The 21,764-nt window shown below is 44.6% G+C and overlaps 1 protein-coding gene across 1 annotated transcript in view; it reads left to right on the top strand.

Annotated features, from left to right (window-relative positions):
* The first annotated feature begins 3,332 nt into the window (after positions 1-3,332).
* Positions 3,333-21,764, top strand: part of TSPAN5 (tetraspanin 5) — a 73,608-nt gene continuing 55,176 nt past the window's right edge. Inside the window, exon 1 of the mRNA XM_082760309.1 lies at positions 3,333-3,861. Coding sequence (XP_082616435.1) covers positions 3,781-3,861 — 81 coding nt within the window. The 5' untranslated portion in view covers positions 3,333-3,780. The remainder of the gene's footprint in view (positions 3,862-21,764) is intronic.

Here is a 21,764-nt window from a genome sequence, read left to right on the forward strand (position 1 = left end):
CGAGAGGATATTATTCAGTACTCACAGGCTAAGTTTCGGGCTGAAAAAGCAACTCAGTGCTCACCAGAAAGCCACTAAACAGTGTTAGCCAGAAGGCTAATTAGTTAGTACTTGCACTTGTGAATGAGTTGAAACAGATCTGTGTTATTCTTGTGGGAAGCTCAAGTCAGGTTCACAGCTGGGACTGGGCATGTAAATCCACTGAAGCCAACACAACTTGTGTCAACACCTGAGTACAGTCCTATGAAATGCTTATCTCAAAACTACTTTTATTCCTAAAAAACACTCACTTGTTAGAGGACACTCATTTCCTAAGCAGAAAACAAGGGGGTTTCATGCTTGCAAGAGTACCGAATGAACACAAAAGGCATCGCAAGCTAGTAGGTAACTAGATTGAAAAGTATCCTGCGGTAGGTAATTCCTCTGACTCCATAAATCTTGTATGTCAGAAAGCTCTATGGCTTCCCAATGGAAAAATATTGCTATTGTACGAATTTTAACCAAAATGAAGTGTCCGGGAAATAACTAGACTTAGAGACACAGACATTGAGCTTTTCTTAGACCACAACTCTTTATCTCACTAAATATGGCACGTGGTGAGATTAGTAATGTGATAACTCACAGAACCACCATCTTCAATACACTGCTTAGCCATTTTTCATCTCAAGTCAGTCTGACTTGCATTTCTTTTTCCCTGGAAAATGTCTAAGAACTCATAGATCAAAACCCAGGGGCTGACACAAAGACAGAGGTGCTGGATCTAAGAAATGACTGAATTGAGGAATTGGGATGAGAGCTCTTTACTCCGTGTGAAGCAAGAATTTCAGAGTCTGCAAATACACCCCTTTTAAGATATGGATGTATCAAACTTCCTGCACTTGCTAGCATCAGACTTGGTCAGCCTTTGGTCAGAAGTCTGTTGATGCTTAGATCTTAGAGACTGGAAGTAGATTTAATCATTCAGACGGGACTTTTTCTCCGGAATGAGCAGTGAATCAAAGCGTTGCCTAGTGTTGTGAAGCATTGGGCTATACTAGAAGCATGGCTTTGTCCCTGAAACACTCTCCCTTAGCACTCCAGTGACTAGGCAGATGGATTATAAAGTAACGGAATTTGAATGACTGTCTCATCCCGCTGCAAGGAAAGGTAATATTATCTCCTCACTCCTGCGTAGTATTGCCTCCGGCTTTTGCACCAAGACATCACACTGGAACTCAGTGTTGTCTAGTAACTAACACCGAATTTAAAGTGCTGTCACAGCCAGTCCTGCTCAGTTTCCAGACGCAGGTCGCCAAAGCGTGTAAGAAGTGATCCACAAGTGATGGCACAAAGCCAACGGATTTTTATTTATTTATTTATTTATTTTTATTCCTGTTTGTTTAGGACAGGAGACAAAATGTGTTTGTAAACCAGAGAGGCTGCTGCAGGTGCAGAGGACTCTGTTCCAGCTGGCACTCTGAAAGATCAATTACCTACATCAAAGCTGTTCTGCTGCCTTTGCTGTCTGGTTGCTCATTTCTGAGGCTGCACAGGAACCGTACACACAAAGTGAATTAAAAAGACCAGGGCTCTGTGTTCAATACCCTCTTGAAGTGTGCAGTCTAACCATTAACACTAGAAGTCCTAAATTCTTCTTAATCTGATCAGATGGTGAGAAAATATGAAAAGCTTTTGACTTTGAAATGACACTTGGCAATGATGATACTATTCTCGATTGAGAATGCAAATGAAGGCATGTAATGCGATGCTATAATTGATGTAGGTTGCATTTCTTTTTAAGCTGTTGATCAGGAGTGAATGGTTTGACAGGTAAACCATCAGAGATTGTTATTGAATTTATTGTAATAAATATTATTCTGCAATATTTTCCTGTTGCCTGCGAAGCATTAAAATGCTAAAGGGTGCCAACATGTGGTGTTAGCAGGGTGTTGTGACAGCAGCATTATCAATGTTTGTACAGGTTGTCACCAATATTTGAAATCACTTGTAAAAACAGCACCTCAATATAATATTCTATTACCATACTGTACATGGTGATAGGCTTTTATTCGTTGGTACAGAACCTATGCATTACTGATTATCCATCCTTTCCTGCTCTCTTCCCACGAGTGGTCTTGCAAAGACACAAAGTTAACAATAACAATACACACAGGGTTATTGATCATAAGGTAACCTATACCATCACAGTTAAAATGTATAGGTATGTGTCGCGTTAATTTCTCATTTACCATTAAACACATGGCTTGTTTTCATGGATCTATTTCATCGATCTATTTCAGTGAATGCTCTCTCTTTTCTCTCCTTCTCTTCTCTTCTCTTCTCTTCTCTTCTCTTCTCTTCTCTTCTCTTCTCTTCTCTTCTCTTCTCTTCTCTTCTCTTCTCTTCTCTTCTCTTCTCTTCTCTTCTCTTCTCTTCTCTTCTCTTCTCTTCTCTTCTCTTCTCTTCTCTTCTCTTCTCTTCTCTTCTCTTCTCTTCTCTTCTCTTCTCTTCTTCTCTTCTCTTCTCTTCTCTTCTCTTCTGTTTCCCTTCTCTCTTAAAGACCCATGCCCAAGGCCCCCAAACCAGCTCGAGGTGATGCTGAACCGAAGCCTGCCTCCTGCACTTCTCACAATATCCTACTTCTGAAGCACGTCATCTCGCAGCCTCATCGAGGAGGGAGACCTAATTCATCATTACAAAGAAGCCTTCCATCTTTTCAATTAAAAGCATCGCACTTATCGCAGGGCCAGGAAGCTGAAGGCTGGCAGCGCTGAAGCGACGATATCCTTCAGCCAAAAAAAGCACTGTTCAGTGGCTAATGTTACATGTTACGTGGCTGACACCGGACTGGGTGGGCTCTGAATGCCACGAAGCGCATGAACGCATCTAAGCGACACAACGCTGCGGTGGTTACGTTAAATATAAACGTGTTAAATGTAAACGTGTTAAACGTAAATACGTTAAGTATGTTAAGTAGGAATGTGTTAAATATAAATATGTTAAACATGAATTCAGTGCCCATTTTGCCGGGGGATGCGTATCGGGGCTGTATGAAGCGGAATAAACCCGCACTTTTGATAAAACCCCTCAGCTCCCCCCCAAACCCCGGCCGCCATTTCAGAGCCGCCCCCCCCACGCCTCGCAGCCCCCTCGGGGCCGCGCACCCCGGGGCAGCCGGCGGGGCCGCCGCGAGGCCTGATTGGCGGCGCGCGCTGTCAATCACCCCCGGGAGCCCGCCCCCTCGCGTTCCCCCCCCCCCCCAGCTCCGTTCTCCAGCCCCCTCAAAATGGCGCGGGGCGGGGCCGGCGCGGCGGCCGTTGGCGCTGCGGGGGCGGCGAACGGGAGGGCGGCGGGCGGCGGCTGCGGGAGGGCAGCGCCGAGCCCCCCGCGCCTCTGCCCGGGCGCCTCCCGGCGGCTTCCCCCCTGCTCCCCGCCGGGGCCTCCTCCTCCATGCGGGAGAGGAGGAGGAGGAGGAGGAGGAGAAGGAGAGGGAGGAGGAGGGAGCTGCTCGCCGGCCATCCCCGGCGCCCGGCGAGTCGGAGCCGAGCCGCCGCGCTGCTCCTGCCGCATCTCCCCGCGGCGCGCAGCCGGCGCTGAGCCCTCTCTCCTTTCCCTTATCTCTCTATTTTTTTTTTTTTTTGTAAATTTTATTATTTTTTATTTTTTATTTTTTATTTTTTAATTTTTATTTTTTATCATCATTTTTTTAAAATTTTCATTCTAATTTTTCCGCACCCTCCCCTTCTTCTGGTTCTCTCCCCCTCCCTGGCCGCCAGCAAAGTGTCTTCATGAGCCCAGAGGATGTCCGGGAAGCACTACAAGGGGCCTGAAGTCAGTTGTTGCATCAAATATTTCATCTTCGGCTTCAATGTCATTTTCTGGGTAAGCGGCCGGGCTCCTCTCCCTCCTCCTCCTCCTCCCGGGGGGACGTGTCCTGACACATCGTGACATTTGGCCTCGAGGACGGGGCTGGGGATGGGGTGTCCCCCTCCTTTTCCTTTTTTTTTTTTTTTTTTTTTTCCCTTTTTCCCCTTTTCCCTCCTCTTTTCCCTTCCCTTCCCCTGCCAAGTGTGGCCGCTGCATTCCTGCGCCTGCCGGGGCTGCTTGCTCCCCTGCCCCGCCGAGCCTCCTAATTGCTTTTGTTGTGGGTGCCAAGAGCTTATTATCCTTAAAACGATAATAATTTGATTTTTCATCCCCCCATCCCCATTTAGACCGGTTTGTGGTGGGGGAGGGCTCAGCCAAACGCATGGGCCTGGAGCGGGGATCGAGCTGTGTTGTCTGCATGGTGATGTGTTAGTGGGGAAAAATAAATCGTGGCTCAAGTTCTCCCAACAAACAGGGGAAGGGTTACACAATGCCGGGGCTGTGCACGGATCCGATCGCTCTGTGGCCACGGTTGGGGTGTCAGCGGGGCTCCTGGCCACGGTGCTCGGTCCTCTGCCAAGGAGAGGGCACCGAGCCGTGTGGTGAAGCGTCACGGGGGTACGGTGGTATTTCTAGCATCTTCTCGGTGTGACGGGCTTGAAAGAGGAGCAGCTGGGTCTGGATGTGCAAGCAGTCGGGTTTGGAGGTGTGTTGTTCCGAATTTTGTGCTGAGGGGTGAAGTGTTTGCACAGGAGCGCTGCATGGAGTAGGAAAGTTGGGTGAAGGCTTGTAGACGCACCTCTTCTCATGAGATGCTCCATTTAGCGATGGCAAACATGCACAAACCCGAGTAGGGTGAATGTGTTCCTAAGGAACTCTGAAAGTGAGATGGGCACCTACTTCATACGTTGTCTTTTTTGGACCATAAAGGTGTCTTGGCTCACCCCCTACCACCACCTTCTTAAAGATGAAGGTGAGGAGTAATGGAGGAGAGAAGCCTCCTTGCTAATGCTAAGCTTGTGGTCGCCACTGTGGTGAGAACAGAGGAAGGCGCTCGGCGAAGAAGTGCTTGTAGCTAACGTTTTGTCTGTGTTCCTGGAAAGTAAAGGCGCCTGGGGAGGATGTTTTGGAAGAACGGGACTTTTGATATTAATCACACTTTTACAGTGAAATGCCTTTCCTTAACCGAGAAGTACATTGGTAGAGTGAAATTGACTGGGGTTGCGTGCCTGTATGTCAAAGTGCACTTGGCCTAAGAAACAAGCCTGCGGTGACGACTCCTTCCAAAGCACTATTCTGACCCTACAGTAGCTGCTTTTATTATTTGATCAAGTTTTAGCGGTTCAGTTTGTCATGGGTCTCTTTTGCTCGTCTGTTTTTTCTGTTTTGATTCCCATGGGCGCACACTGCTGTGAACACAGATGTTTTACAGCAGGGAGCAGAGCCGTGTGAGGAACGCTGGTGTGGCACGTCCGTGGACTAACGGAGGGAAAATGCACATAAACGCGTTGTTATCTTGCTCCTTCAGGCGCTGTCAGCCCGTAAGAAGCTCCCTACCCTTTAATTTTGTTCCACTTATTCTCTGAAGGCTGACGTGCGGATGGTGGAAGTGGCACTTTGTGGATGTAGCTTCTGTGTGGTGGCAAGCCCTCATCTTGTGTGAGGGAATGGGTTAAAGGAGGTCTCGCTGGGCTGCGTGGCTTCATGCCGCCACAGCGGTAATCCAAAGACCTCAGCCTGTCGCCCTTGCCTGCAGGTTTAAAGTTTTTACTGAATTAATAGCAAAGTGCTCGATATTCTCCCACGAAGCCGGGCCAGAAAATCTGTAAACGAAAATTGGAGGCCTGGTTAGCTGTTCACAGACAGCGATAATCAAAAATAGCCGCTAATGTAGTCATTATAAATAGATTGAAATGATAAAGAGGTCGTCGTGACATGCCCGTGACACCCTCCAGGGATCTTTCAGGCGTTTAGATACGTAGAACACCTTTGTTAAAACTTCTCAAGCTTTCTTAAATGCTGGTTTTAACACAACCTTTAAATTTTTAATGTAAACAAATGGAAAATACCCTCTATTGTGCATCATAAAACAATGGACTAAAAATAAAGACAAGCGAGTTGGAAGACTAATGGTTTTGACAAGAAAATTGTCAGTGCCTTGAATAGAGGAATTTTATAGATCTGCTGAAATTATGTGGGGAATGATTGTACACGCTACTTAAACTGGAGATATTACAAAAAAAAAAATGTTGGAGGCTTTATATGCTGTCAAATATAGGCAAAATAAATTAGCGGGTCTTTTTCTCAGTTTTTTTTTGGTATTGTGCTAGTCTGTTGTTCCTTTGCTTAAAAAACCACCACTGAATTGTTAGATTAATGAGTTTGGGAAGTCACACTCCGTATCTTTAGTTGTGGCTGAGGGTGACATGATGCTCGTAAGGAGATAAGCTCTTAGTCTTGCCCCACCCCAGGCAGCGTGTTCTTGTCTCTGTGTTTCAGAAGAGGACACTATCCTCGGAGTTTATGTATAATTAATATTCTAGGTATACTTGTAGGCTTAATTCCTTCTTTGATATCCAGCATTGATGTTGGTAAATAGGCAGAAAGTGCTTGTTTGGAGAACTTTGAGATCGCAGTGCTCTCGTGGAAGTGCCAGCTTGGCGCTTGCCAAAGTCGTATTTAGGAACTGAGACCAAATAGGCACAAAGATGTCTAAATGGAAAGTCAGAATTCAATGTTGTGCTTCCCTTCTTGCTGCTTAGATGTCATTCTCCTTTGGTTGTTCGTTAGGGCACGTGCCTGCGCCTTACCTTGACCAGCATAATGCCTGCATGAAAGCACCACATGACGTTCGCTGCCTTTCCAGGCTGGTGGAACAGTCGGTGCTTTTCTGTGAGCCTTTATGTCTTTGTCTAGGTGAACCGTAGTCTATTCTGAACATCTCTAGGTAACAGAAAACAGTTTTATATGGTCAAAGCAAGCAAGCAAACAATACCAGCTCCCCTCCCCGCTCCCTATTTAGGCATCCATGTAGAACGATGTCAAAGGTATCATGCAAAAAGCGAAAGTAGGTCACCTTGCCTCCTGAAAGGCAGCGACCGTTTCCCCTTCTTACCCTTCTGCTTCTGCAAGGCACTTCTAAGCTGATTCCTAGTTCTGAGAAGTATTTTAAATTCCTATCTGTGTTTTACTGTGCTTGATTTAAAAAAAAATAATAGTAAATGTATGTAGTTTTCAACATGGAATCTCAATGTCAACTGGGGTCCGCTGGCCCTAGCCTAATAGGAAGGATGTACAGAAAGCACTGACACCTCAGACAGCAACCTATGCTTTATCTGATGATTCACTCTAAGTCATGAGATATGCTGTGATTATGATGCACCAGCATATTACGAGTCATAATTTGTGCTTTAAGTTGCTTGGCATCTGCTGGTTTTGATGGTATCCATATGGGAGTCTAAATAGTCTTCTGAATTACAAGGAGACAGCAAAAAGGAAATGGAATAAGGTTATGTGAGAAGTGTTGGAGAAGGACGCTGACCTTTGAGGGACAACAAATAGACTGTTTATTAAATTCTGTACAATGCTGATAGTTCATTTTCGAAGGGACAGAAGATCGTTTTCTCATGCTTGCTGGTTTTCAGATGTCCATTAAGGAAGTTTTGGTTTTGTAACTTTTCCTTGCCCCCTTGGTTTAAAAAAAAAATCCGTGCAAGACTTGTTCCAAGCAATCTTCAAATGCATTCTGCAGCATTTGATCTTGTGGTCAACTTCTAGTCTTTGATTTCAATGTACTTCAATTCACCTTATTGGAACCATCGAGTGCAGCTGACATACTTGCACTAAAAAGATGAATTTAGTAAATGTATTTGCCAGTTTCCCACCTTGATCAGCACATCCCAGTAAGCTTCACCTGGTAGCACAGCTGTCTCAGAGCATCAAGAATACATTTTGAATCTTCAGTGTCCCAATCAGAGGAAAGCTGATGCATGTGAACAGCATCCTGCGTATGGGCAGCGAGTGAAGGAGCTCATCAATATTTGTGTATACAAATAGCTGGTGTCATTGGTCCTGCTCAGGTCTTTGCGTTGCATGATGATAGTGTTTTCCTTCTAAAGGCAGTAGATCCATGTTCCATTAAGACTGAATTGGAAAGTAAATATGCTACCTCAATTCAATAAGATGGCCTTTTTGTGGTAGACTCTTACTAGTATATTTATCATAAGTAAGTGCATACTCTGCTACTCCATATCATGCAAAGGCACACAGGGAAAAGCAAGTGCCAGCTATGCTGTGGAAGAAAATGGGTTTTGTGTCCCCCTCCCAAAAAGGAAAACGTGTTTTTGGAAAAATAGACAAAACAAATAAACAAAATAACACATCAGGTAGCGCAATAGACGTAGGGGTAATTTTCAAATGGATTTTTTTTTTTCCCTACACAGGAAGCAGAAGAGAAGTGTCTGACGTTTTTATTCCTGTCCTCTCCAGTGGAGAGGAGTTTTAAAGTACATAATCTTTTCTTAAACGCTCTCGGACCTGGTTCCATAGATTACAGTAATCCCAAAGTACTTTTTCTCAAACTTTATTTTATTTATCCGTTAAACTCTGGAAGATGAAACAGTGATTAGTGGGGGGATTAGAAACTTGAGGTTACAGTTAGTGAAACAGCACTTTCAGGGTACTTTCTCTCGAGCCCCCTTGCTACAAATGGACTTTTTTGCAGATAAAGAATTATAAAATGCTTTTGACACTAAGGCCATTGCAGCTTATAAATTTGGAGCAAGAATCTGTTGTGTCGTTACATGCTTGGTACAGGTTCCTCAGCAGTTCATACTCCATTAACCAAGGGCAGGAACCTGTGAAGATTTGCTGTGAGCATTTACAGTATTACGTGGTGCTTTCAGCGAAGAGGGGAGGTGAGGAAATATTTTTGTCCCAAAGAAATCTCGTGACCTAATTCTGCCAGGTGGCGACTTCCAGTCTTGAACTACGATGCTACAGGACAGAGTCAGCTTTCGTACTTTGCTTTGCCCAAAATATGCAGTGTGTTTCTCAAATGCATGGCTAGTAGCGTGTCGACAGGGCTGCCAGTAAAGGGAATTTGCTTTAACTCTTCTAAATACGTGGCTTTTTGATTAGCCAGCCTTTCATGTGACTTTGGAGTCTCGCACCATTTTCCTGCCTTTTTTCCCCGATTAAAACTTAGAAAATATTGTTGCAATACAGAAAAGGAATTAAACCCCAAAAGGTTGTGTTTTTATTTTTTTTTTTAACCAATGTACTGAATTGTGTGCAAGTCCAGCTTTACAGCGCAAGATTCAGGAAAACATAGATTGTTCTTCACTGGCTTGAAACCTAATTTATTTCTTTTCCATTGTGCTGTTGTGTGAGTTTGGAAAACATCCCATTTCTTGTGATTCTGCTGCTGCTCGTGCCAAAAAGATATCCTCCCTCTTGGCTCGTTGCGGATGTTGATTTCCAGTGATTTCAGCAGGACTTTGTACAGGTAGAAGGGTCGGTTTGGGTGGATGTCCCCGTGGGCTGTGTGCCCTGGGTAAGGCACACAGAGATGTACAGCAGTTCCACCCTCCCCTTTCTGCTTGCATTTAAAAATGTCACTGACACATTGGGGTCTGCAGGCGAGGGTGCTTGATTTGTTACCAAACCCTGACTCAGTGTGATCTCATATAACCTCCAGATGGCCCGGGTTGTGGAGATGCTAAAAACATCCCGATCCCGCTCCGTTAGCTGTGTAAAACAAATGAGGCAAATGGCAGTAGCAGTATTTATCTTCATACACATCCATCTCCACCTTCAGCTGATGTTTCAACTTCCCAGTCGCTTTCCTCTGGACAGCATTTAGAATAAGCATTTTGGTGCACACAGAGGATCTTATGAATGAACTGTCAATTTCCCACAGAACTGGGAAAAATCAATATGCCTCTTCCCAGCCTTGAAAATCCCTCTGCTCCCAGTGAAGGCTCCATTACATCAAATAATATTGAAAATCATTTCAAGCCAAGTTCCTGATGTGTGGTGATGGAGGACTTTTATTCTTTTTCTTTGCAACAAGGCAAATAGATATTATGAAAACACTTTGTATACCTATTCTATTCCCGTTGCCATCTAGCTTTCTCAACAGCAAAAATAGACAAAAATGAGAGGATCACAGCATCTTTTTTTTAGTTGCAGCGCCTTGTTGAGCCTCTCTAGGTTCACGTGGGCCCACTTTTCAACCTTGCCCAGGTCCCTCTGGATGCCGTCCCTTCCTTCTGGTATCGACTGCCCCACTCAGCTTGGTGCCATCTGCAAACTTGCTGAGGGCGCACTCGATCCCATACTTGTTTTGCTGGATCCAGTCTTAAGGAGTTAAAACCTGTACGTACACCATGACAGGCCCGGTAGTTTGCACCACCACGAGTGTGATACCACAAGGGTGCTTGTACGAATTCATCCCGCAGGGCTCTTCCTAGCATTCCCTTTGGTTTTGGTGTCCTGCCTTAAAAATCCTTCTGCTGGAGTGAGAGCTGGGGCACGACTGAGAGCTTCTCTCACCTGGGTCAGCTCCTGCTGGCTGGCTGTTTGGCTGCAAGAATGAGGTATGGGAGGATCTCCTCTCCTCCTCCGCCTGTACAGATCAATTTAAAGTGGTTATGCAGGCAGGGCCTGCCTCAGCTCTAGGTTAAGTGGTTTTGGACTGGAATGCACAGAGGCATTGGGCATGATGCTGTGTTAATAATTAGCTCAGTCCAGTGTCCACTGTTATGCAGGCATACGCAGTGCCTAGGGTGCTTGTCCAGCACGCCTCGAGCTTCTCTACCACTAAGATTTATTGTTGTTAACTCTTTTCTCCTAATTGCTTGTTGATGTTGGATAAAGAAAGAGGCAGCGAGGATCTACCAAGTTTGTTGTGATGGGAACTTAATCTGAACTGCAGTTTAAGCTCACAGCCCCATCATAGACTTCTCTGGTTTCTTTCCCTTCCCATAAACATTATTCCAAACACCATGCTGCTCTGTAACAAGGCACTTCACTGGAGTGGGCTCCTGGACGGGGTGGCAAATGATCTGCTCTCCGAAGAGCAGGGAGTGTTAATCATGATGATCCATTTCCAAGGGTCCTTTTTGATGGCTTCATTGCAAACGAAGGTCAGTAAGCATTTGGTGGTAGGAAACGCATCTCCACGTAGTGAGCAGGTAGCAGGATGGATATATACATGTGCACACATACTTTATATAAATGGAGAGGGAGAATAACACTGTTTATATATCTATATATATAGGGAGGACAAAAAAAAGGGGGGGGGATCTTGGCTTGCAAGCAGAAGTTTATTGACCTGTGTGCCTGAAGGCAGGACTTGGAGGGTCTGGAAACCCATCTAACTGCTGGTATAGGTGATGCAATTTTTTTTTTCTATGCTAGTAACTAGTGTGTTTGACTTCAGGACATAAACAGTTACATTTTTATGTAGTTTGCTGTAGCCACTGTAGCTTTTGCCTCTGACTTTCCCTGTCCCAGAGCTCTGTGGGTAGGTGGGGTTTCCAGTAGACTTACCATCCAGTATTTCCTAGGTATTTTAAACGTCATGCCCAGTAAATGACAGTGATGATATACTCAACTCTGCCACCACTTGCTTATTGATAGCAGCAGATTAATGCCCGTATAAATCACTAAGCCTCTTCTGAATACCTGATCTTTGCTATTTTTGCCCTTCTTTCAGCTTCTGCTCTCCTCCGGCTTGCTGTCAGAGGCTGTTCTCTCTGTTGTCTTCCCCAAGGTAGCCCTTTTTGTGGCTGGCTACCTGCCTGTGCCTGGTCTTACTCCCTTCTGGATCTGAAAGCCCTGCCGGGTTCTGGGCTCTGTTAGCCCACAGCAACCCCTGCACGGTCACTGCACCCCTCTGAGAGGCCTTTGTACGGGCACAACTTGCTGGCTCTGCCACTTGGTCCAGCCAGCAATCCACAGGAAAGGGGCAAGGAGAAGTAACAAACAGCACCAGAGCTTTTTTGTTATTTTTTTCAAGTATTTTGAGAGTTGGTGTGGCTTTTTGATATCTATAGAGACCTGTCAGCTTCAGTGAGTAGTGTTTAATAATACGTATTTAGATCTTCTTGGCGTATGAGGGTCAGATTTTCATTTATTACTAAAGGCTGCCATGCACCAATCTGGCAACGTACCCCGTCCTTAATATTACTGCAGACTATGTTTATTGAGCAGGGCAGAGCAATTTTGGTGCAGCTGTGGTGTCAATTTTTTTCTGCAAGTAAGCTGAGACTTGAGGTTTCAGGAGTTTGAAGGTGTTTATAAGCTGGAAGGGTGGGCTTGGATGTCTGTCTAAATGGTGGAGAGAAGAAACCCGTCGCTTTTTACAGAAAGAGCAGCTCACGTTCATAAAGCAAGGGGTATTTAACTTGGGGAATATCATCTAGAAGTCATGAGGTAGTCATATTCTGAGTAAAACCTGTCTTGTTCTCTATTCCGTCTCCGTGTTGCCTTCTGGGTAGCTATTTTTCTGCGGTTCCTGGTCTCACAGTGCTGCTTAGGGAGCTCTCTCGCATTATTTCCCTCTGTTTTGTTAATGGGACTTTCTTCTAGTTTAAAAACTCTCTAGCTTGGAGGGAAAAAAAAAACACACACACACACAAAGAGGCAAACCAAAACAAATGTGCATAAAGACATTTCAGAATTCACGGCAAACAAACTGTGGATCAATTATTAAGTGCCTTCCCTTTCCCTCATCCACTTCCTGATGTAGTATTAATTTTGAATGAGCCCCCTGCATAGCTTGCCTTCATCCACTTAGGGTGTAGAGCACAAAGGCTTTCAGCACTGTAAATACTTGGGGCCTTGTTACAGGCTGCAGCGTAAGAGCGGTTCCTGTGGACTTCAATAGGAGTCACTTGGTGGCGGCTGCATAATGAGACCCTTGGTTTTCATGCAACGGCCGCGAAAGAAAGGAAAAGAGAGAGAGGAGGAGGAGATGAAGAAAGAGGGGAAAAGAGGAAGGGGGAGATGGGAAAGCCCAAAGAGGTCCCCGAACAAAACGCTGAAAAGACTGTCAAAAGAGCTGGAGCCATTACTGCAGGCTGCTTAAGGAGCTAAGAGCTGGCAAAATGGGTAAGACGCTGCTCTAACCCAAAAACCCTGTGGGGAACAGTGGAGCCGATCAGCCATTGTTTCTGCTGGTTGTGTCTCAGAGTATCCCTTCTGACTGCTTTGACCTTCTAAATGAAAGCTTCCCCCCAATAACAAGAGCCACACGTGAGCTACTTGTAGCGCTGAGGGAATTTAGCTGCTGAAGCAGGCATCTGCCGCAGATAGTGATGGTGTTCTCCACTTCTAAAGCAGCGAGGTGCTCGCGTGAAAGAGCCTCGCACGTGCCCAACCACCACTTGGCGCTGGTTTCTGCAGGCTGTGATCTGCCCACCGGTCTAGACAGCAAGCTGGTCATGACTGCTTTTTGTAAGTAGCAATTCAGAGTACGGCATCGTGCACCGAGTCCTGCTTTTGCCTGGCATGCGTGGAATAGCAGCAGCTTCATGGTAAGCCTGGCCAGCAGAGCTGCTCACACCCATCTGTTAAGTACCACTACTTATGTGGTCTGCCATTAGCCACAGAAGAAATCACCACGTTTTATTAATGGCTTCTGAACTTTAACAACATCTTAGGCTAAAGGTAATGGCTTCTGCGTGAAATATGTGCCATTACTGCTAATGGTGTCTTACCGAGTGAGCCGGCGTGGCAGATAAAAAGAATTTCTGTAAACAAAGCATAAAAGTAGCCGTGTGTATAAATCACGGCTGAAAACCAGTTTATAGTTGAATGGAAACTGAGCACCTCAGACTAGTTTTGTTTATGCTTGAGGTGATTGATTGGGAAAGGGAAAAAACAGCCTACCCAAATGTAGGACTTGGTCAATAATGAATTAAACTGCTACTGTTAGGTTGTCCAGTTGTTTGTGGCAGCACAGTATGAGTAGGTAGCTGGTCTGTGCTAACACCAATAGTTTCAATGCTTTAAAAAAAAAATAGAAAAAGAAAAGGAAAGCCAGCCTTTCAACTTGCATTTGAGAAAGACTTTAAAGAAATATAAAGCTGTTTCTTATTGATAGCTTAAAAAAAAAACAATAGGGCAAGATTAACATTCCCTCCTTTTAAACTGATCGTACCACCAAGGGAGATCAAGAACTTCTTTTAGCTGCTGCACTGAATCCTTAATCTGCTGGTGTCAGGCATCGTCAAATGTAACATTAACCTGCAGATCCCCAATTTGCTCCAAGGTTTTGGAGGAGATGTGCTGAGCCTTGCCTTTTGACTAGGCTAGGAGCAAGGGAGCTCCCTGGGGGAAAGGATCCCGCTCCTCTCTCTGGAGTGCGAAGAAACAATAAAGCAGTGCACTGACGACTCCGTTAAATAAGCTGCTGGGAAATTTTTAACCATAAGGAATTGAAAAAATGTTTCTTTGCAGATGAATTGTGTGGTCTGGATTTCTCTAAACTTCGTGTACGTTGACAACTTAAAAAAAAAAAAAAAAAAAAAAGTGTACCAAGTATGTAAATATTAATGACCTGTGTTCTGAACGGTGAGAAAGACGTGATGAAAAGGCATCTTTCTGAATATTTAATTTCCAGCTGGGGTCCCGTGCAATTCAAAGGCAATTTGGAGGTTTTACGTTTTTGTTGGAGAGGGCGGTTTGAGATGGTGCCTTTGCCAGCAAAAACAGCTTAAGGAGTTGGTGTGAGAGTGCAGAGTAAGATACGGCTTCATAAAGCAGCTGAGGGGCTGGCGAAGAGTGAGACAGGAGGAAAATGTGCCCGCTCAGGTGGGGATGGGGCCTCGGGGACTCACTAAGCCATTTTGCTGCTGAAACCACCGACTGGTTTAACTGCCTTGAGTTATAGCTGTGTGGTTTTACGTGAGCGTTGTTCATGTTAAACACTGACCCTGCAATTTGAGTATAATCGGTCATTTCTGCGGACAGCCCAACCTCTGAAAAAAAGCTGTGATAAACTGAACAATCAGAGGATGGTTTGGGTTGGAAGGGACCTTAAAGACCCTCCAATTCCAGCCCCCTGCCATGGGCAGGGACACCTCCCACCAGCCCAAATTGCCCAAAGCCCCATCCAGCCTGGCCTTGAGCACCTCCAGAGTTGGGGCACCCACAGCTTCTCTGGGCAGCCTGTGCCAGGGCCTCACCACCCTCAGAGTCAAGAATTTATTCTTAATATCTAATAAATCTACCCTCTTTCAGTTGAAAACCATTACCACTTGTCCTGCTGCTACACTCCTTGATATACAACATGTTGTGCCTTGAAAACAGTTCACCCTAATTAGTTCCTAAGGCTGGAGATACGTTGCCATTTCCCTGTTGCTCTCAAGGTCTTGAACCGTGAAGCCTGAATTTAAGGATAACACCTTTGATCGGTCCCAGGCTGAGTTAGGAAAGCCTCAGCAGTGAAAGGTATGTTGAGATCTGAAAAGCTACGGTCACTGCAGAAGTTACTGGTCTGGAAACTAAGCTGTTAATAGAGATCCAGATACCTGGTCTGACCCAGTATGAGTTTGCCCGCAATGACATTTCCAGTGCACTTTACTGAAGTGGTTTTCTTTCTCCCTGGAGCTTTTGGGTGAATGTACAAGTGTCTAATACAAATCCGTCTTTCTGATTTAACCTGAGATAATGCTGGCAGTTTAGGCTTCATGGTGTCTGTAAGCTGTTATGAAATCTCAGAATGACTTCTCGGTGTTCAAAATGAGAACAGGGTGAGGTTATGAAAGTGCTGTTTGTGAAATGTTCATAGCAGCCTCTCATCATCAATAAAGAAACTGAGCGGAGGAAGTAATAGCTGAAGTTTCCAAGTGAGTACTGGGAGTCATTTTGTGTGCTTTATTAAAGATTGCTGTGAAATTTTCAAGCTTGTGCTACTTCAGTCAGAATATATAGAAGAAAGGAAACATCTGCATTCGGATATAGTTACAGTTATTAATCAATGAAGTTAATTAATGAAAATCTGCTTGGGGCTAGGTAGAGCAGTTGGTTTGAAGCTTTCATTGGGGATCTGCTGTGAGGAGTCCTAGTCAAGCTCCCCTTCTTCCCTCACCGTGCTCTACACTTACAATTAAGGTGAAAGCATTTCCTGATGCAAAAAGGAACTAAACCAAGGTGACATTATCAAGACATCCCTCAATGAACCTTTTTTTTAAATGTGACAGAGAATTTTCCAGTGATGGTGCTGGAACAGGCAAAATGTCCCTTCAGGTAAATATTTTTTGAAGAGTGGCCAGTGGTAGAAGCTTGGTGAAAAGCGTTAGAACAAGGCTGGTAAGCAGTGATAATTCCTAGGGAATACGCTGCGAATCCTCAGCCTTTCACAGACAGAGCTAGGATGCTTGTATTTGGTATCCCTAGATTGACTTGAATTTGTGAATTTGTCTAGTTGCGCCTTGAATTTCTTCACTTTCTGAAATGCGTGACATCCAGTTATTATTTGTACCTTTTCCCTATTAATTTTGGCTGACTTTTGGGAGAGGTGGAGCTCCAACAAGCGTGTCATAAAGCATTCTGCAGTTTGGAGTCTATTAACTTGCCCGTTCCTCTGCCTAGCTCCTTTGAAACGGCAGTGGAAATCTTGCATCTGAAAAATGTAACTCGAAACACCTTTTCTCCCAGCCCTGACTTACCCGCGCAATACCGCTGAGAGAAGAATTTTGGATGCTTTCCTTTTCAGTAGTTCAGATGGTCGAATTACAAATGTTGGAGGCATGTAAAGCCAAGTAAGTGTACCAATCCAAGGCAACTGCAGCTGGATGTCTCAGACCAAAAAGCCTGCTGCCGGGAAGAAGGGCGGTAAGTCCCCAGATGGTGACCTAGTTGGATCTTTACACAGCTCCAGTTGTTAGAAATTAACCATTTTCAGCCCAGGCCATGCTTAACAGCGAGGTAGGCAGTACCTGCTCTCATACCTTGGTAATAAACAGTTTTTCCCCTGGCAGTTTTTAATGTAGGACTGCAGTTGCCCCCAGTTCTTTCCCTTTTTTCATCCTCTTGTTGCCTTAACAGCTGACTGCAGAGGCAAAAGATGAACTTCAGATTTAAGCTAGCTTACTAGCCTTGGAAAAAATAAATAAGCTTGCAGGGTTCTAAGACTTTGTGTTTTCCTGAGAAATAATGAGTGCTGCCGAGCACCGTTGTTAAGTCCTTGTTCCCAGGTCTGTGGTCTGATCCCAGTGGGAACTGGATTTCCAGCTAAACAACTTTGTAATCTAAATTCCTGTTCCTATAGGAAGTCTTTACTTAAAAGTATAAGCCTGAGAAAACAGTTGGGTAGGTGTTCATCCAGGAATCCATTTTATTTGCTGCATGGAGACCTGTTTTTGAAGTACTTCAATGAAAACTTGGACAATGGAACAAAACACGTTAAGGCTTAGTGTTTAAAAGCATGTTGTTTAGTTTGGCTGGCAGGCTGTGGGTTTTTTTTAAGTTGTTTTTTTTTTTTCCTCCCTCTCCAATCCCACCTTTGGAGCTTGGTGTGTAGCTGTGCTCTGCATCGTGCCGGGCTCTCCAATACGATAGGTTCTGATGGATGAGAAACAAACCCGTGTGCTGCAAGCTGGATTTAATACTCGAGACGAGGTGTAATCCCAAAGTTGCAATTGCTAGGATATGTGGATCTGAGTAGCATTAACAAAATCCAGTGTAAGCAGTATGCTGTAGGATGTTATATATACATTTATTATTTTCTCCTGGTTCTGTTTTTCCACTTCTGCTCCACACCGGCACTGCTGAGGCACGCCGAAGAGGATGGCTTTTGCTCTTGCCAGCCAGAGTCTGTTTTTGCAGTGAGGGGTCCCTGCTGGGGAAATCTTTTCCTGCTATCTTTCTTCTCTCCGCAGGGCAGCGGGCATAAGGACTGCCCTCGTGTCTGCTCTGCTGACAGCCATGCCTTCTCTGCTGCTCTCTGCAGCAGCTGCTGCTCCTCAGCCTGGCTGAGAGAGCATAAATTAAAATACAAAGGTCTCCTGTGGCCACTCTTGGCTGACACTGCAATGGCAAATCAGACCTTCTACATCATCTTCACTTGACTTTCTTCCTTTTTTTTTTTTTTTTTCCTCGAGAATTTCCTCTGCATTTGTATCCGTCACTGTCTTCTGGCGCTGGGCTGAATAGGTGCAGCAATCCAGTCCCTCCAGATGGTTTATGTACTTGAGTGACTGAAGCAGTTCCTAGAGAAAAGAATTATCAACGTGGGTTTCAGAAGCTCAAATCTTCATTCTTTTTTTATAATGCCTGGAGAAAGAGGAGCTTTTTTTCTACTTTTTTTTTTTTTTTTTTTTTTTGTCTGCTGAAGATAGAGGGCAAATTTCTGTCCCCTTCTTCCCAGGGGGGCACACAGAGCATCCGAAACAGCAGAGCCATTGGGTCGCTGATGTGTGCACGTAACCGAAGGCTCAGCAGTGAGCCGAGTGGTTTGGCTGATTGGGTCGTGTTTGCTTAAAGCTTGGTCTTACAGTGTTCATATAATGTTGGAAGGTCACAAAACCGACTCTGTAGACATCCTGACCAACCTGCGTGTGGGTTATTGGCAGCGGGTGGGCTTCTTTTTAGAAGTGTTTTTGCCCTGTGTACCCTTGCCATGCCAGATGCTCTTTGGTTTGTTTTTTTTTGTGTGTCAGGGCAATTTCTTGTGAGTGATACATGAAGGGAATAACTCAATGACAACATTTTCCTGAACACTCTTTAATGAAGCGAAGCGTTGGCCATCAAATTATTATTCCTAAATAGTTATTTAGGCCTTAGCTGGACAAAGATAGACTTGTAGTGCTTAGAAAGCCTTACTTAAAGTCAGTGGCACTGCCTTTGTGACCTGCAGAAAGAGTCCTCCTTTTAGGTTAGAGGACAAAGAACTAGGTAAAACTTTCAAAAGTAGCATAAGCCATGGCTGTCATCAAAAGGGACTTCAGACTGATGGAAGCTGATAAGAATTTCTCATGCACAGCACACTGAATCCATGCTGAGTGTTAATCATAGGCTTCTCAATCATGCAAGAGCTCTTTGAAAACTTCCCTGGTTTTTAATTTTTTCCTTCTCAGCAGTTATGGAAGCTGGGTAAGCACGTGGTAAGATTTGGAAATTGCTGTTCTGCCTACCAATTTGACTTAACAGGAACCAAATGCCATTAGTACCTTCATAATCAGATTTATTTTAATGTCTTTGAACAAAATACCTCTGGAATCAACTGCTGAGCGCTCTAACTGCTTCCTTGCTGCTTAATCAAACAGCGGCCATGCCAGGCAGCCTGCTGATGGGGTAGCTGCTTCTTGGGGCTTGGTTTCCATCCCCCCCCGTGTGTTTGGGTAGCAGGAACATCTTCAGTGATGCCTAATGCAGGTGTCTGCAGTGCTCAGGTGCATGCAAAAAGAGCTTGAGCATCTACATTTCTTTATTTAGCTGTCGTATGTGGTGCCAGTGATGGTAGAGGGTCAGAAAGTCCTGTTTTTTTTTTAAACTTGGCACTGAGATGAATAGTTTCTCAAGACAGGAGAAAAATGCTCCTTTTTTCTACACCTAGTCCATTGGGTAAGCTGTGTAATAATAATAAAAGCGGTAAGTGGAGGAGGGAGGTGAAGAAAAAATCCTTCCCAGTACCTTCTTGAGTCTTTGGCTGTGCACAAATGAAATGCTCTTGCACGTCTTCTGGTAAATTATTATTTTTTTTATCAGTAACCAGTGGTCAGAGTGGAACTGCCCTGCTGTGAGGTTAGGCAGGGAGGGCTGCCATGGAGCTGCTGACTTCAGGATCAAGCTGTGACTGTTTCCTCGTGTCTATTTCTCCTAATCTGGAAGCGATGAACAAATGCTGGTAATTCAAATAACTCACCTGAATGAATACATAGGTTATTCCATTTTGTCATCCTTAATAATACACCGCATTGTGAAAGCCTAAAAATAAAACACGAAGCTTAGAACCTTTTTTATCCACATTTGTGTGGCATTAAGATTTCATTTTCTTTTTTTTTCTTCTTTTAACAATTGATTTTGTATGTAGCTTCGGAGAGGGAAGGAGCAGGATTGGGGCTTGCTGATGCTGCTCCTTTTATCATGCTGATCAGGCTACCGAGAGTTACCTTGGCAGAGAGGCGAGAGGACAACATTGTGCAAGTAAACAGTTACATGAAAACAAGCACCATGTAAATATTTTTTTTTTTTTCTTCAGGACACTTAGTGCTGTTTGCTGGTGCCAGATAAATAGTCGTGCAAGCTGACATCCTGCATCTCTGTGTCACGTAGAGCAGGATGAGTGGTAGAGGAAGTGTCCATGCAGCATCCTTGCTGAGGAGCAGAGGCAGGGTACGTCTGTAGTCCCTCGTAGCTCTTCCCTGATATAACCCTGCCCCAGCTGCTACGAACCGTGCCACGTCCCTGAGGTGAACTTGTCAGCGAGCTTTTGGGTTGAGTCACTTAGTCCAAGTATAAATCTGATGAATGTTGTGGTAGAAAAAGCCTTATGGGTGGTGAGACACCCAAAGAGGTTGCTGAGGAGTCATGAATTTAGTTGTAGGAATTGTAGCATTCCTGTCAGCTGATGCTGCTCACTTCTTTTTTGGTTCTGGAGTTGTATCATCCTCGAATGCATTTTTGTGAACCAGTTTTGCTGGACTTTCGAGAAGGTTCAGAAGATTGGCTTTTGTGTAAAGGTCCTTCCTGTCCTTCCCTGGCTGATCAAATACATAACATTTCCCTGAACTTTTGACATACCTTTGTTTGTGTTATCTTTTGAAGGTGAGGAAGAGCAGCAGCAAATCTGCATCTTCTTTCTATGTAACGCCGTATCTAACAAAACAGATGTCAGGAGGTCGTGAGGGCACCAACCTTTGATGTTCATGCTATGTCTCTTTTGCAGGCTAGAAAATCGAGAGCAGAATCAATACCTGAAGTACGTGGTGGCCTGCACTTGCCCACTGTCACACTACGATCTGCAAAGGCTGTAGGTGTGATACAAGCAGCTTTCTTTTCCTGGCTGTATTAATTCTGCCCCCAGTTGTGACCGGAGTGCTTTTGTTACAGCTTGCTGTCTAATACGAGCTGGAGAGACTCTGTTAGCAGTAGCTCAGTGTCGGAGAGGGAGTGCATAACTGTAGTGTAGAATTCATTAATCTGTAAAATGATACTGGTATGATCCAGCTCACATTTTTTAGACTCGCTGGCATGGGCCTTCGACAACATAGGATGCTTTGTTCATTGTGTATTGTGCGAGGAGATTGCTATGCTTTCAGGCAGGCCTACTGTGAGATTTTGATTTTTCCTGATGCTTTATTTTGGTTAGTGGTACTAGCCTGTGTTGCCTGTGGGTACTAGTGCAGGTGTTATAAATAATAAATAAATGTGCTTCGCTTTCTGACCTAAGCCTACTCTTGTAGTGTCATTCCAAGTGTAATAATGAAGAGTGAATTATTAAAAAAAAAAAAAAACCTCGCTTGTGCTTGAGCAGCTTGGTTTTCTTCTCTGAAATAAGAATTCCCTTGAAGTCAAAGGGATTTGGATTTTTTTTCTTTTCTTTTTAAGAAAGAAAAGGGCACACCAGTGTTTTTTTTTTTTTCTCTGAGCCTGACCTGCTCACCCTTCCCTGGACCCTGTCCATTTCTCAAGGAAACCTGGGAAACAACCGCTTATGCATTACCTTCAGGACACTGAAAAGCATTGTTCAAAAGGGTCGTTCTCTCTGTTCTGTTTCCTCAACATCCTCTTGCAGTGAGGCTTGGCTTGGTCTGCGTGTTAAGAAGCCAGTTACTCCGCCTGGAGCTCTCCTGCAGGCCATAAATTGATCAGAGTGGAAGCCTGCCTAGTGTTTGGTAAGGTTTTGGCCTGGAACAGTAGGTTTTGCTCTGGCGTGACTCGCAGTTGGCAATGCTTTGCTCGGA

The sequence above is a fragment of the Aythya marila genome, assembly GCF_965140915.1.
Source record: "Aythya marila genome assembly, chromosome: 4".
Classification (NCBI taxonomy): domain Eukaryota; kingdom Metazoa; phylum Chordata; class Aves; order Anseriformes; family Anatidae; genus Aythya; species Aythya marila.